This window comes from Benincasa hispida, chromosome 3 (assembly GCF_027475165.1).
Source record: "Benincasa hispida cultivar pf3 chromosome 3, pf3_genome.v1.1, whole genome shotgun sequence".
In the NCBI taxonomy this organism is placed as follows: Eukaryota; Viridiplantae; Streptophyta; class Magnoliopsida; order Cucurbitales; family Cucurbitaceae; genus Benincasa; species Benincasa hispida.
The window spans coordinates 76612677-76627057 of NC_143480.1; the positions used below are offsets into that span (position 1 = coordinate 76612677).

The window sequence follows — 14381 nt, forward strand, 5'->3', positions numbered from 1 at the left end:
CTCTAGCATTACGCTACAAGGCAGTAACCTCACATTTCATGCAGCGTAATTATGGTACCTATAGCATAGCTAAACTACGTGTATTGATGGGAAATACACAAAAACCCGCGCACCTGTCCAAATTGCCTCAGAGTAACAACGCTACCCTTACGCTTGAAACTTGTGCTCCAAATAGAGCGTATTTATGCTTCATCAACATCATTATGTTGCGCCTTTAATATAAATTTAAGTCTTATTGGATTAGGTTAGAATTCAACCAACTAACCGACTTCCAGATGATTCCTCTCATCTTTTCTCCTCTTTTTGGTCGATAGGATGTATCAAAATGATTGCTTGGTGATTATTATGAATATTATAGGCTAAGGTAATCGTTTCTAGCTTGGTTTAGAATTTTTTACCTATTTGATGTATTTTTTTAGTTTTCAAACTAGTTATTTGTAATTGTTTGATTTGGTTATGTTTTTTAATGTTTATGATTAAATTATTGGATGCTTGGAAATTTTATAATTATTGCTTTTGATGGATATTTGATATGTAATATTTAATCTCATGTCAATCAACTAGAAGCAATAGGTTAGGTTAGCTTGCAAATCATTTAGATGAGTATTGTTCTAACCAACCTAGAATCGGATCAACTGAATTTTAATTAAGGTTGTTCTTGTTTGATATTCAACCTAACTTTGCCCTATATTTTAACGTGATTAGGCCAACTTGAATTTGCATGTTGTTCATCAATTTAAATTGGGATAATTAGTTGATTAGGTCGAATTAACCGACTATTCCAATTAATTTAATTAGGTATAAACAATTGCTTGATTCTAGTAATGAGAATTCTATGATCGAATGCATCGAATGAGAGAATTCCGTAACAACTCAAGCCAGGCATTTTTTCTAATTGTCATCACAACTATTCTACTTTTATTGTATGCATTTAAATTTCTTTTGCTACAAAACTTTTTTTTTTTAAAAAAAACCTTTGGTTACCCTCGGGCTGAAAAGCATTTTAATTAAGAACTTATGGAGCTCTCTGTGTTCGACCCGATCTTGCCACTAAGACTACCAATTTGTTGTGCTCGATATGGTTAAATTATTTGATATGAATTTGGGCTACAAAATCCATTTCGACCAATTACCTCCTAACCGTCAGCCCCCACCCTCACTCTCTCTTCTCTCTTCTCTCTCTATCTCTCTCCCCGTTAAGTCTACTGCCGGCACAAAAGCTTCTCCATCTATTGTCTACACACGCCAGTAGCCGAATGCCCTTGCATAGTCGCTCATCGCCTGCCGCCGAAAGCCGTCGTGTTTTGCCAGAATCTCTATTTTGAGTAAGTTTTCGGTGTTTTGTGGGTTTTTCTTAAAAGGTTTTGAATACGCATGGAGTTTTGGCATTAATTCCATAATATTTGGCTGCTAGATTGGATATTTAAAGGATTTTTAAGTGTTGTCCAGCGAGGTTAGAGTGATCTCAACAAGATTTTGGTATGTTTTAGGGCTTTGTAACCCATTGTGGATTGGTTATAGTTGCTGAAATTTTAGTTTAAACCCTTAACTATTGGATTGTACTTGGGTACAAATCAGTACAGGAGTTGGGATTCGATCTTCGATCAAGCTTTGACTTGGGCAAAAATATTTGGAGACCTTTAAAATGAGTTTTGTGTTCTTATTTAGGTCCTAATAAACCAAGTTAATTTTGGTTTGTGTTTAGAGTTAATTTAAGAAGAGTTTAAGTTGTTTGAATCCATATTCTTTACTACTTGAGCTGCCTTATGTGTCAGGCAAAATTTTATTTAATAATATTTTGGTTTCGACTATTAAATTAATTCTTGAACTTATGCATTTTTACGCGTTGACCATGAGATCTATGAATGACATTTATAAGTAATTACATGTTCAATTTATATGAGAATATGTAGGACTTCATGCATGTTACATGAAATATTTAAAATCAGAATTTTAATCCTTTCCTTCCCATAGTTATTGACTACATAAAATTGATGCAAGTCCAACCGTTCTAAGTTACATGAAATTAATGTACTTAGATACATTTTAGTGTGTATGAAATTGATGCACACTCATGCATGAAATTGATGCATGCCTAGGTTCAGGATTTAATGTATATTGATGTACATTAATCTAATGTGTATGAAATTGATGCACATTTAGAGGAAAGGAAACAAAGTGAATGACAGAAAAGTAAAGTTTTATGTCCCACCAATTTAAAAGCATTCAAGTTCATGTTTGCATGTGATTGCATAGCCTGATCCCAGTAGTGGAGTTACTTACTGAATATTTTGTGTTGGGTTGTATGTCCTAAAACTCGTAATTTTGTAAACAGTAAACATATATGAAGTTTATTCAGACAAGTGTTGATGATTGTTTAATAACTCTAAATCCAATAAACTATGAATCCTTGCTATTGTCATGAATACTTGAACTTTATGTGGAGACATAAACTTGATCAAGTTCGAGTAAAATAACCTAAACTGTCTATAGTACTTGGATTAGGTTGAGTACATATTTCTGGAGATACTATTGAGTACGACCCGCTTTATGATTGTTATAAATGTTGTAAAGTGTCATAAACGATGTGATTAGTTCATTCATGTAAAGACATATGAGAGGAGTATTCTACACAATGAGATTGTGTAACAGACCACAAAATAATCACTGTTATGTATTAACACTGTTTACTGTTAACACTGGTTAATTTCACTTATTGATGACCTAGATAATTTTATCTGAATCCTGAGTTGTCTATGAACTCCTATTTATTCGCGATTGTCCCTTGATCTGAATAGGTGAGGGCAAGCTCAACATCGCTTCTCAATATGCCTCCCATTTCAGGGATAAGACCGAATAAATAGCTTGGGACATAGAATTTGTAAGATGGAATTCACTCCTACCCATTTTAGGATAGTAGAAAGGTTGTTCCCTTAAGGGCTGATCCCAAATCTTGAACAAGGGGCCACATCCTCTCATTGTCCTAAGAGGGAAAAAATTTAGTGATTATGATCCTAAATCAATTGTTCATCAAGGGATAATGGTACTTAAGGAGAAAAGATGTAACTTGAGGGTATTTCGATATTTGATCTAGCTGAGGTTACGAACAACCTGTGAAGGATCAACTTATTAATGACGGTTATATCAAATGGACACATAATATATCTACAGTGAGGGGAGTGCAACTACAAGCTACAGTGGACAGTCCTGTTAATTAACAAATGTTGATTAACTAGGTTAAAGAGTTTGATCGGTTAGTCTCGGATCGTTGGAGCGCATGATCTTTAGGTCCATCAAGTCTCCTTGCTAGTTCACTATGGACAAAATTGAAGAACTAGGTGAAGTAGGAATTTAAAATGTTCAAATTCGGGTTTTAGGGAAAAAATGTATTTTATATGAGATATAATTTACAATTAAATAATTAATTAGTTTTTAGAGTATACTTGATCATTAGCATGAAAGTGCTTTTTAAACTTGATTAATATGATTAATCAAAACTAGGTGTCAAAGACAATTTAATATATGATATTAAATTTGTTTATTTTATTTAATTGAAATTTTTGTAATCAAATAATTTCTAAATTTGAAAAATTGTATTTCATTCTTTTAATAAAAGATTAGTTAGTGGAAAAATCCAATTGTTGGATTTTTCCCACTAACTAAGTGAACTTTGAAGTGACACTTCCCAAGCTTGACACCTAAAGTTTACATGCTAGTTGAGTTTGAGGTAGAGACATGTAAGAGAGGATTTTGCATGTATTTTTTCTATAAATAATTTGGTTTTTGAATTTTGTAAAATTTAATGTTTCTTTGACCTTTGACCTAAACTCTTCCACCAAAATCTCTTTACTCTCCTTTTACTAAAGTGATTTTCCCTCGTCTTTACTAACAAAACGGTCCCACAAACATGTTCTTCAACCGGAATATAGCGAGGATTTTTCGTTGGTGGTGTTGATCGAGCTCGGGAGAGGAAGATTGTGGTGGATTCTATAAAGGTTGTAATTTCTAACCCTTATGCATGCTTATTCTTGTTTTTATGTAATTAGAATGTTATCGAACCTTGCTTCCACTATTCATGTGTTTTTTATATTTCAACATTTTGTATAATCATCCTTTCATATAATATTTTTTTCAGGTAAAGGAAAGAACGTATCAGGCAAATGACGAGGAAGTCTGTTCATGGTGCCATTGGACTATAGACAATGCTTCTGCTCAGTGTCAATTGTTTAAGAACTTTTAAATTTTTATTTGAGAATAATCAAGTTTAGTAGTTTTAGATTTAAATGTTTAATTCTATTTATTTATTTATTTATTATTATTTTTTTGGATCCCAAACGGTACTTTGTTTTATAAATTTTTAGATTGTTTCTTGGAATATTTATTTATTTAGATTTTTTTATTTTGAGTCTAAATGATAACTAGCTTTGGTTTTAAAATTGCATTTATGATAGTAATGACCCCAATTAGAAATCTTGAAAAATCGGGTCGTTACAATAGAACCAAATCTAGAATAAAATAAAATCTAAATTATTTAAGATTATTAGTTTAAAAATTATGTTCACAATTTAACTCAATTTGGCACCAAAGTCCAAAACTAAATGGAATTAAAGCCTGATAATCAGAGATAATTAACCTTAATTTATCTAAAACTTAGGATGTTACAATAGAGGGCTTGAACACAGGACTTCCTTAGACCACCTACTATAATATATTTGAAATCACCGATTGACCCAAAGGTTTAAGCTTTTAGGAGAAGGTAAATTTAATTATATCATCTAGCGTGTGTCTTAGAGTAGAGGTACGTATATGTTCATTGGCATGGATTTTGGGCTCAAACCGTCGTCAAAAATCGATATGACGATTTACATCAATTTGTTGTGCTCGATTTAGGAAGGGTTTACAATGTCGACTGACCAATCGTAGTCACGATTAATCAATTTTAGTCGGTTTATGAGAAAACAAAGGAAAAAGGAAAAAAATTCACATTCGTCGTGGTGCAAGGAGATTGAAAGGGAAGAAGAACGGAAAAAAAGTTGAAAAAAAAGAAGAGAAACAAACCTACAACGATAGTGGCCAATGGGAGGAAGGAAGAAAAGAGATCATTTCTTCTTTTCTTTAGTACAATAATTGGGAGCTAGAGATTCGAACACAGATTTCATGATTACTAATACAATTGGATATTAATTGAGCTAAGCTCATTTTATTTAGTGAAAGAAAGACAAATCTGATAAAAGGGGAAGAAGAAGTAGTGGAGGGAAGTAAAGTGAAAAAAAGGAGAAGGGAAAAGGAGACATGGGGAGGGGAGAGAGAAATAACTAATAAATTAATAATACATTAATTAAAAACCCATCAAAAGAAAAGTTAAAGGAAACAATGAACTTTTTTTTTTAATTAAAGTTATCTTGGGGAGGTAAGATCTATTGGGACTTTTGAAAAAAAAAAAAAAAAAAAAAAAAAAAACAGACGAGACATTTGTAATAGAAGAAAAGGTCATGGTCTTTGCTTCTTTAGTGATAGATTATAGTGGAAAATTTTGATGAGAATTAGGTAGGTCTTCGATTTTTCTCCAATTTTTCAAACCTTTTTTTTAAAATTTATTTGCAATTAACTAGCTCAATAGAAGTTTTTAAAAAATTATTTTCAAGAAACCACGGTTATTTTTAACATCACTCAAACATTTTTCTTCCATTGAATTCTTCAATCATTTCACATCAAAATTGAATTAATGCATTTTCAAGAAATCAAAATTGAGAAAAATCACATATATTTATTTTTAACTTCATTCAAACATTTTTCTATTGAATTTTCAATTTATTTCACCTCAAATTAAATTGACATAAATTTTTGTTTCGTTTATCACCCAAAGCTTTCATTTCCAAAAAATCAAAATTGAGAAAGTAACATATATTTCCATTGAACTTCAAACTCTAATTTCTCTCCATATTTATCTACTTATAGATTTTTTTTTTCTTTCTCCATTATGTTGTGTTATGTTTAATGTTTTATTTTTGGTATCCCTCTTATATTAATGTATTTTTTTTTTTAATTTTGTAATTAATTACCAATGTTTTATATTATTTTGTAATTATTTTTTCATTTCTTTTTTTAACTTCGGCTCTCAAATCAATATTTACACATATGTTTTACAATATACATCTAAATGTTATCTTACTTTATAGAAACAATGATTAAAAATAGTCGATTATAATCTACTTTAGCAACAATCAAAGTTTCATTAACTAATTATAACAATTTTCATCAATTTCAAAAAAAATTCTAAAATTTTCATAGATAATTTCATAAAATCTGGACTTCGATATTTTTATCGAGATCGATATTTCGAACCTTGATTCTAATATATGTCTCTTCTATTAGATCTTTTTTATAATTCGGTCGGTCGGTTAGCTCGAGTCCTATGCTTGCCGACTAGTTGACAAGTCGGTTTTTCGTATATAATAAAACCGATTCTTACCGAAAAACAAATAAAAGGACCAACCGAAATTGGTTTGGCATAGTGGTGCAATAAAAAATAGAGGGAGATCATAAGAACTTGATCATGAGAACAATCTCTCTCCCTCTAAACAAAGGGAGGTCATACACAGAGTAAAAAAGCAAAATTGGATATAGAAAATTTTATTTAGATTCCCTGCACCTGCTTTTTCCCTACCATTAAAGAAGACGTAACAATCCTTATTCAATACACATCATTTTTCATTTTTTACCTTTTTTAAGCCATAAATAAGATACCATAAAAAGGATTTCAGCACCTGAGTTCAGTAAAATTGGCGTAGTAGTACAATCGAATACCTCCCCAGGTTGAAGGATTCTTCTGAACTTTAAAGCATCGCAAACTGCTCCCAAAGCAACAAATACGGAGTTTGCACCCTCAACTGTGACACCCATATAATATTATTCAACAAATGTTTTAACCCATGAATTTCCTATGAACGCGTTTCTCTGTGCAACACAAACAAGAAGCTATAGTTTAACAACAGAATATAATTTTATATAGTAAGAGTTTCAACCAATGAACAACGGTGCATTAGGACAGCAGAATATATAAAGAGATGATTCCTCCATGCCTCATCATTAGCTTAAGCTTTTGGGTCAATCAGTGATTTAACATGGTATCAAAGTAGGTGATTTAGGAGGTCTTGTGTTTTTCAAAACCCTGTAATGTTATTTCCTCCCAAATCAATAATTGATACTTCTACATATTTCAAACCCACAAGTGAACAGAAGTATTAGATAGTATAATGTTAAATTTATATTCACCCTTAACTTAAACTTTTTGGTCAATCGGTGATTTAACGAGAGTTTAATCTAATGCAAAAATTTGATTGAGCTAATCTGGCTCTACAGTGGAACCAAAAAGTAACTATTGTACACGAGTTTGAAACAAACATTGGTATCAAATCTAAACCGGTGTCATAGCATTAGTATTGCATTAGGTATATTCTTGGCATAATAACTTGACATTTTCCTATTCATGTGCAAGGTGAAACTCTTGACCTGCAGCAGTAAAACCAAACTAAATCATGCTATTTTCCTAACTAAAACCCAGCACTTGGCTTCAGCTTAACAAAGTTTATTAACCCTTTTTTTCCGTAGAAACTCCCAGCTTGAACAAAAAACAAGTCGTTAATTCTACCAACTATATACAGTTAAGATATAAACAAAAGTTCATAACATCAGATATAGCAGAGAAACTTGGTTGCAGATGGAAGGAATGAAGAAAAATTAAATGAAGCCATAACAGTGCAAACCTTGATGAGGAGAAACTAGTTGAAGTGTTCGGGAAGCCAGCAAAGACATTTGAGTATGACTTGGTTAGATATGAAAAGTTGACAGTTGGGGGCAGGGGAGGTATCCTTTCACCTTTTTTCAAAAGATCTTGCAAGTTCAATCTCTGCAAGGTCAGGACAGATTTGGACTCTTTCCAAATGAAGGCCAGTTGGCCATTCTGAAATACATAGAGAGAACCTGGCTTCGAACCAGGGTATCGAAATCCATACCCATTGGCAATCCCATCTCCTGTAAATGTATGCTGAACATTCACAGGTAATAGTTCCCCATCAGACTCCCAAGGAAATGGATCTGCAGAAGGTTCGTTAATATTCACTCTGAACATTGCAGAACCATTAGGATGTAAAACATAATGTGTGCCTTCCAATATTTTTGTTGCAATGAGAAACAATTGTTCTTGGGATTTCTCATATGAAAGCAAAAGAAAGAAAAGGGCTTTTCCAGGTTTATCCTCTGTAGGCTTCCCTGGAGGCCAGCCGAATGTTCCTCCCCATAAACCAGCATACTCTTGCTCAGCAGTTGGAGCTCGCATCGGTAATTTATACAGTGCAAATCGACTGTCATGCATATTAGGCCATCCACGGTAAGAAGATAGCTTCATGGTTGATGCATGCAATGCCAATCCAATTGTATCACCCGATTTAAGAAAATCTTCAAGTTGGACATATTTATTCACACTACTAGAACAACCATTCTTTGACATTCCTTTGCCATCGTTGAATAAGCCAGACTTCTTCAGTACATGATTAAGGCTTTGTGTAAAATACCTGCCAAGAGCTTTCTTCTTCCGCAATCTTATCTGATCATCGTCCCCATTAATTGACTTGTGATGATCACTTGAACCATCAAGAGACTTTCTGAACTCACTTAGATCCAACTGAGTAGGATTTGGAAACAGTTCAGGACTACCCTTCCAAGACATTTTTCTTCCACCAACTTTACGATACTGCATAAGTACTGACCTCCTTTTTGATAACGCCGCCATATCTTTCTTGAAGTTCTCTTCATCATCCCTCAACCTAGGAAATAGTGGTCCAGTAAATGGATTGGGAACCTTAACACGAACTTGACTCATCACAGTTTCAAGCAATTTTCTTCTATCACAAAAAGCCAACCGGCCAAATGGCACTTTTGACTCAAGCTCTCCAAAAACACTCTGGGATCTATTACTGTTAGACCTACAAACCTTTCTAGTCCCCTGATCTGAACGGTTAACAAAGCTCTTACTATGCAACAAGTTACTATAACAATTCTTGTGTGCTCTGGTGTCAACCTCGAGAAGGAGCACATTACAACTCTTGTCAACAGTTTTCACCACACCTGGATAAAAATAGTCGACTCCCTTCTCTCTTCCATGAAGAAAAAATGATGCAGAGCCATCAGCATCACCCAGAATTTCAAAAACAGGTGCCCAAAGGATCGGCCCGTCTTCAATGCCTAATGGACCAAGTTCTTGAGGAATAATCCTACAACCAACAACTGAAACAAAACCAGGTATCACATAAACTACATTGCCGAGCTCCGGATTCTGATGAACCCATATTCCCATCAATGGCTCAATGCTGCTGAGAAAGCGGCAAAGTGCCTTATAGGATGACACACCTGTTCGCCAATCAATGAGGTCTTTGGCAGCCAAAATTCCTACCATCTCACATTGTGTAAGCCAGATCTTTTCAGATGCTGTTGAAGCATGTAGACTCCGACAGCATAGGCTTAAATTACACAAGTCCCTCGGAGTAAGGGACCGTGACACAATAGAAAACACATCATCTGGCAGGGAAAGGAGCAAGCTCAATCCACAGACTTCACGCAACATATGCAATCTATCGAAATTTAACCAACGAATGTGTAATACTACGTTATAACCCAGGCACACAGTTCATTCCAAACAAAAGGATTCTAAGCCCAGCAAAAAACACCGTGAATTCGATAAAGGGGAGGCAACGAATGCTGAAACTGCACTATTTCTATATCAGGATGATGCTCTCTCCCAAATAAAAACCCACAAACAGATCAGATTAGTCCTGGAACTGTTCATTATTAACTACAGACTTCCCAATTTCCAGAATCCATACAGAAAATTGATACCAAATCCAAAAAAAAAAAATCCACCACAAACAGAAAAACGCAAATGATCCGGCTTAAATTCCCAAAACGAAAATAGGGTTTATTGCCAATTCGCCATTTCTTACACCCAGCTTATCTGATGACAAAAAACTAATCGGAATAAAAATGAGAAAACCTAGTACAAACCAAACCTGATTGTACGATCTCGAAGAGGGCACGCCGAAAGAGGAAAAATGGGAAGAAAAGAATCGAAATTGAGCTCTAGAAGCTTAAAATTGGAGATTTCAATGGTTGTGGTTAGTGGATTGCATCATCTAAGCAACCAAAACCGAAGGAAAAAAGATGAAAAACGAAGAAGACGAGCCATAACAGAGAGTAAAGCAAAGTTGCAAAGTCCAAATCAATTACGCAAATTTTGACTGAAGATATAGTCTTAATGATTCTTCAAACAGTGTATGAAATAATTATTTGGGAATATTGTCATTGTTTTCTTGCATGAGATGTGGGCCATGTTGCTCTTCGATTTGACATCAGTACCTATGGGTTAATTCTTAAAATAATAATAATAATAATAACTCAAAGCTTTATGTTTCTTTTAAAAAGGATCCTTTTGACAAAGTTAGTCCTTTTCTGTCTTTGGCAAAATTACCATTTTAGGTGAGTGGATTTTTAACTATAGTCCGTCAATTTCATAAGTCGATATTAAATAATTTAATTTTATCAATATCAGTCATATTTATTATTAACAAAAGAACAAATAACTTCAACCATATTTATTATTGAAATTTGTACGATTATTAAGAAACTCTATCTTCCCATTTTTAACTATCCATCCCTCTAATGTTACTAATGACTTCAGTCGTTGACCACTATGAATGATCAACTCTGATGACAATCATCTCAGACGACTACCTCCAACGATCAACTTCAGTAATAGCTACCGTCAACGACTACTATTGTCTCACTCCAATGACATGCTCTCACAACTGACCAACTCAATTGATCATATTAACACTATGCAAATGCACGTGTTAAAAGTAATAATTTCACAACTAAACTGGTTATCGTTCTCAAAGATTGATAATTCTGGTTTTTCTTAGCTATTATTACTGCATACTAATTTTATTTAGGCAAATATCAAGTCGGTTCAATTACAGGGGTTGATTCATCAAGACTTTCCAAAATAATTATTAACATATGGATCATTTATTAAAATTGCACTAGTCTAGAAGTCTAAATTTGGGATATTATTTTCAAGCTCAATTCGTTATACTCCTAACATTCTTGAATATCTTCACAATTATTATATAAAGTGAAGCATTATGAACCTTCAATTGCAACCATTGTAATCTTCTTTTCATTTTCATGCATAATTCCATAACAATTTAATCTATCATGTCCAACTAAAAATCCCCTCGCAAGTAGAAAATTAGCCCACGAAGATTCAATCAATAAAATGTTGATTAACAGAAATAGCAAAGACAAATTAGAATGTAATCATGCTCATAATAATCTAAAGGCCAACAATTAATTCAGTACAATTAAGAACTCTCTCAACATCCTAGAATCTATGATTTTAATTATGTTCAGGGTTTTAAATAATGTTGGGTTATACTATCTTGTGTAGGCCCAATTCAATCACAATCAATCCTGAGTTGGTGAAGAAAAGGTTGGGGAAAACTTTGTTTCTTCATTGAAGTTCTCTCTGTTTTTCTCTCTTATTCGATAAGCATTGTTATTTCCTCGATGAGTATATACTCGTTACTCGATGAGTTTCTACTCGTTACTCGATGGTTTCTTTTCTTCTTTCCTCGATGAGTTTCTGGCCTTTCCTCGATGGAACTCGATGAGTATTAAACTTTACTCGATGCTACTAGATGAAAGAAATTTTTGACTCGATGCTACTCGATGAGAGAAAGTCTTGACTCGATGCAACTCGATAAGAGAAATTCTTTACTTGATGCAACTCAATAAGAGAAATTTTTTACTCGTTGCAACTCGATACTCTAAAAACTTTGTGATTTGATTATAAGATCGTGTTTTCGTTGATTTGCAGAGAAATGAATGAAGATTGAAGAAGAAGATAAAGAGAAGAAGAAGGTGAAGGAACTCTAATGAGAGAACTTTGAATGGAAGCGAATCGACCAAATTTCATAATTCATTGAATATAAAGTTGCATTTACAACTAAATTACAACATGCTTTAAAAGAAAAGGGTTTCAAGAAACCTCACCTTTGAAGACCTTTTTCTTCACGTTTTCCCCGAACGGATCACGAACTTCTTGAAGACATTCTTCAAGATAAACCTAGAACCAAAACTGGACACTACCACAATGAATATCTTGGTATTCTCAAGGTGAGAACTCAGAAGTGGTGGGATTTGACTATTTTGGTTAAGAGGGAAAACTTAATGTCGAGGAGGAAGATTGAGAACTTTCACAACTCAAGACAAAACTCATAGAACACTTCTGTAAAATTTCTTTCTCACTTAATCATTCAGCCAACAGTAACAACAAGAAGAAGAAAACCTTTTTCTTTTAAATCTCCTTGCCAAAAATTAACCACCACCCACTAATGTGAGTAGAGAGAAAAGATGGGGAAGGGAGTTGTAACTCCATTTCTTATTATTAAAATAATAATAATAATATAAATATAAATATGATAATTTAATTATCATATTATATATATATATATATGTATGTATGTATGTATGTATTAAATTTTATGTTATATCAAATATAACATATAACATATAGTTTTAATATTGTATCACATACAATATAAATTATAATTTATTTTCTCTTTTATATGGCATTTAATATAAATCTTATTCAACTATGAATCCAATTCATAGAAACTATATTCGAATCTCATTCAAATACTTATCTCATTAAGTTATAATGTATCAAATACATTATGAAAATTATATCACATATAATTGAAACAACTTAATTATATCATATATAATTAAATCCCTCTATTAATTTGAACAATTCAAATTAATCCAAAAACTGATTTTCAACTAAATCCTATTGAGCTACCAAGGGGATCTCATGGACCTGTAGTTTAAAGCTCCAAGATACATGAATAATTAATTAAACTATTTAATTACATTATTTACTATCCGTTAACTGTCGGGTACTCCACTAAAGACTGATAGCTGCACTCTTCGCACTACAAATATATTTCTGTGTCCATTGGATATAACCAATCAACAATACGATGACCCTTCACAAATTGCTCGTAAGTACAGTTAGGCCAAAATACCGTTTTGCCTCTGTAGCTACATCTAACTTCTTAAGTACCATTGATCCCTTTAATGAACAATAAATCATAGTCCAACTATGATTAAACCCCTCTAGGGCTAGGAGAAGGTGTGATGCCACATTGTTCAAGATCCGGAATCAGCCCTTAAGGGAGCAATTTATCTACTTACCCCTACCTTGGGGAAGGAGTGAATTTCATCTTGTATAGTTGTGTTCTCAGCTCCCCAATCAGACAAATCCCTAAAATGGTAGGCTTGTTGTGTCGGCGATCTAACCACTTTCACCCATACAAATCAAAGGACCGCCCTCATGAGCAGGAGTTCACAACTCACTCTAGATTTAGGTCATGTTACCTATGGTCATCCTAGTGAAATGTAAGTCTCTATTATGAATGACATTATATAATGAGACTAAACATTTCGTGGTCTAGTTTTATACAAACTCCTTTGTATAGAATATCCCCGCTTGCATGTCTATACATGAATGATCAGGATCAGATCATTAGTAGCACTTTACAACAATTGTAACACCTACAAAGTGGACCATGTTGGGGATGATGCCCTAAACTCTCGTGTCCTGTAGTTTGTAAATACAATTTTAAACAAACGCTTGTGATGTATAATATATGATATTTTCTTCACTTATTATTTATGAACATTGGATGTTTTATTTGCTTTACCACAAACCAATAAACTAAAATCCTTGGTTGTCGTTTGTAACTTAAGCATGTATGTGGAGACATACAAGTGGATCATGTCTTAAGTGATAACCAAAATGGTCTGTAGTATATGGATATAGGAGGAAAACCTTATCCTGGTAACACTACGGATGCGGCCCACTTTGCAGAATAGTTACAAGTGTTATAACTTGCTACAGATGGTCTGATCCTGATCATTCATGTGGGGACATGCGAGCGGGGACATCTTATACAAAGAGTTTGTATATGACCGGACCACGAAGTGTAATAGCCTCGTTATATAACGTCGTTCATGACAGAGACTTCACTTCACTAGGATGACCATAGGTAACATGACTTCAATCCTGAGTGAGTTGGGAACTTCTGCCTTTGAGGGTGGTCCTATGATTTACATGGGTGCGAGTGGCCAGATCGCCGACTGAAACCTACTAATTTAGGGATTCGTCTAATTTGGAAGTTGGGAACTTAGCTACACAACATGGAATTCACTCCTTCCCTGAAGCAATGGTAAGTAGATAGATTGCTCCCTTAAGGGTTGATTCCGAG

The 14381-nt window shown here is 33.7% G+C and overlaps 1 protein-coding gene across 3 annotated transcripts; it reads right to left on the bottom strand.

Annotated features, from left to right (window-relative positions):
- Positions 1–6604: 6604 nt before the first annotated feature.
- Positions 6605–10335, bottom strand: LOC120073193 (F-box family protein). Of its 3 annotated transcripts, XM_039025872.2 has the most exons (3): positions 10065–10335; positions 7767–9576; positions 6605–6957 (listed from the first exon to the last, which is right to left on the bottom strand). In XM_039025872.2, exons 2-3 carry the CDS (start codon positions 9452–9454, stop codon positions 6942–6944), a joined length of 1704 nt encoding a protein of 567 aa, XP_038881800.1. In that variant the 5' UTR covers positions 9455–9576; positions 10065–10335; the 3' UTR covers positions 6605–6941. The 3 variants fall into 3 exon arrangements, with proteins under 3 accessions (XP_038881800.1, XP_038881799.1, XP_090168261.1); XM_039025871.2 differs by having other exon boundaries at positions 7767–10335; XM_090312135.1 differs by having other exon boundaries at positions 6605–6890; positions 7767–10297.
- Positions 10336–14381: the final 4046 nt, after the last annotated feature.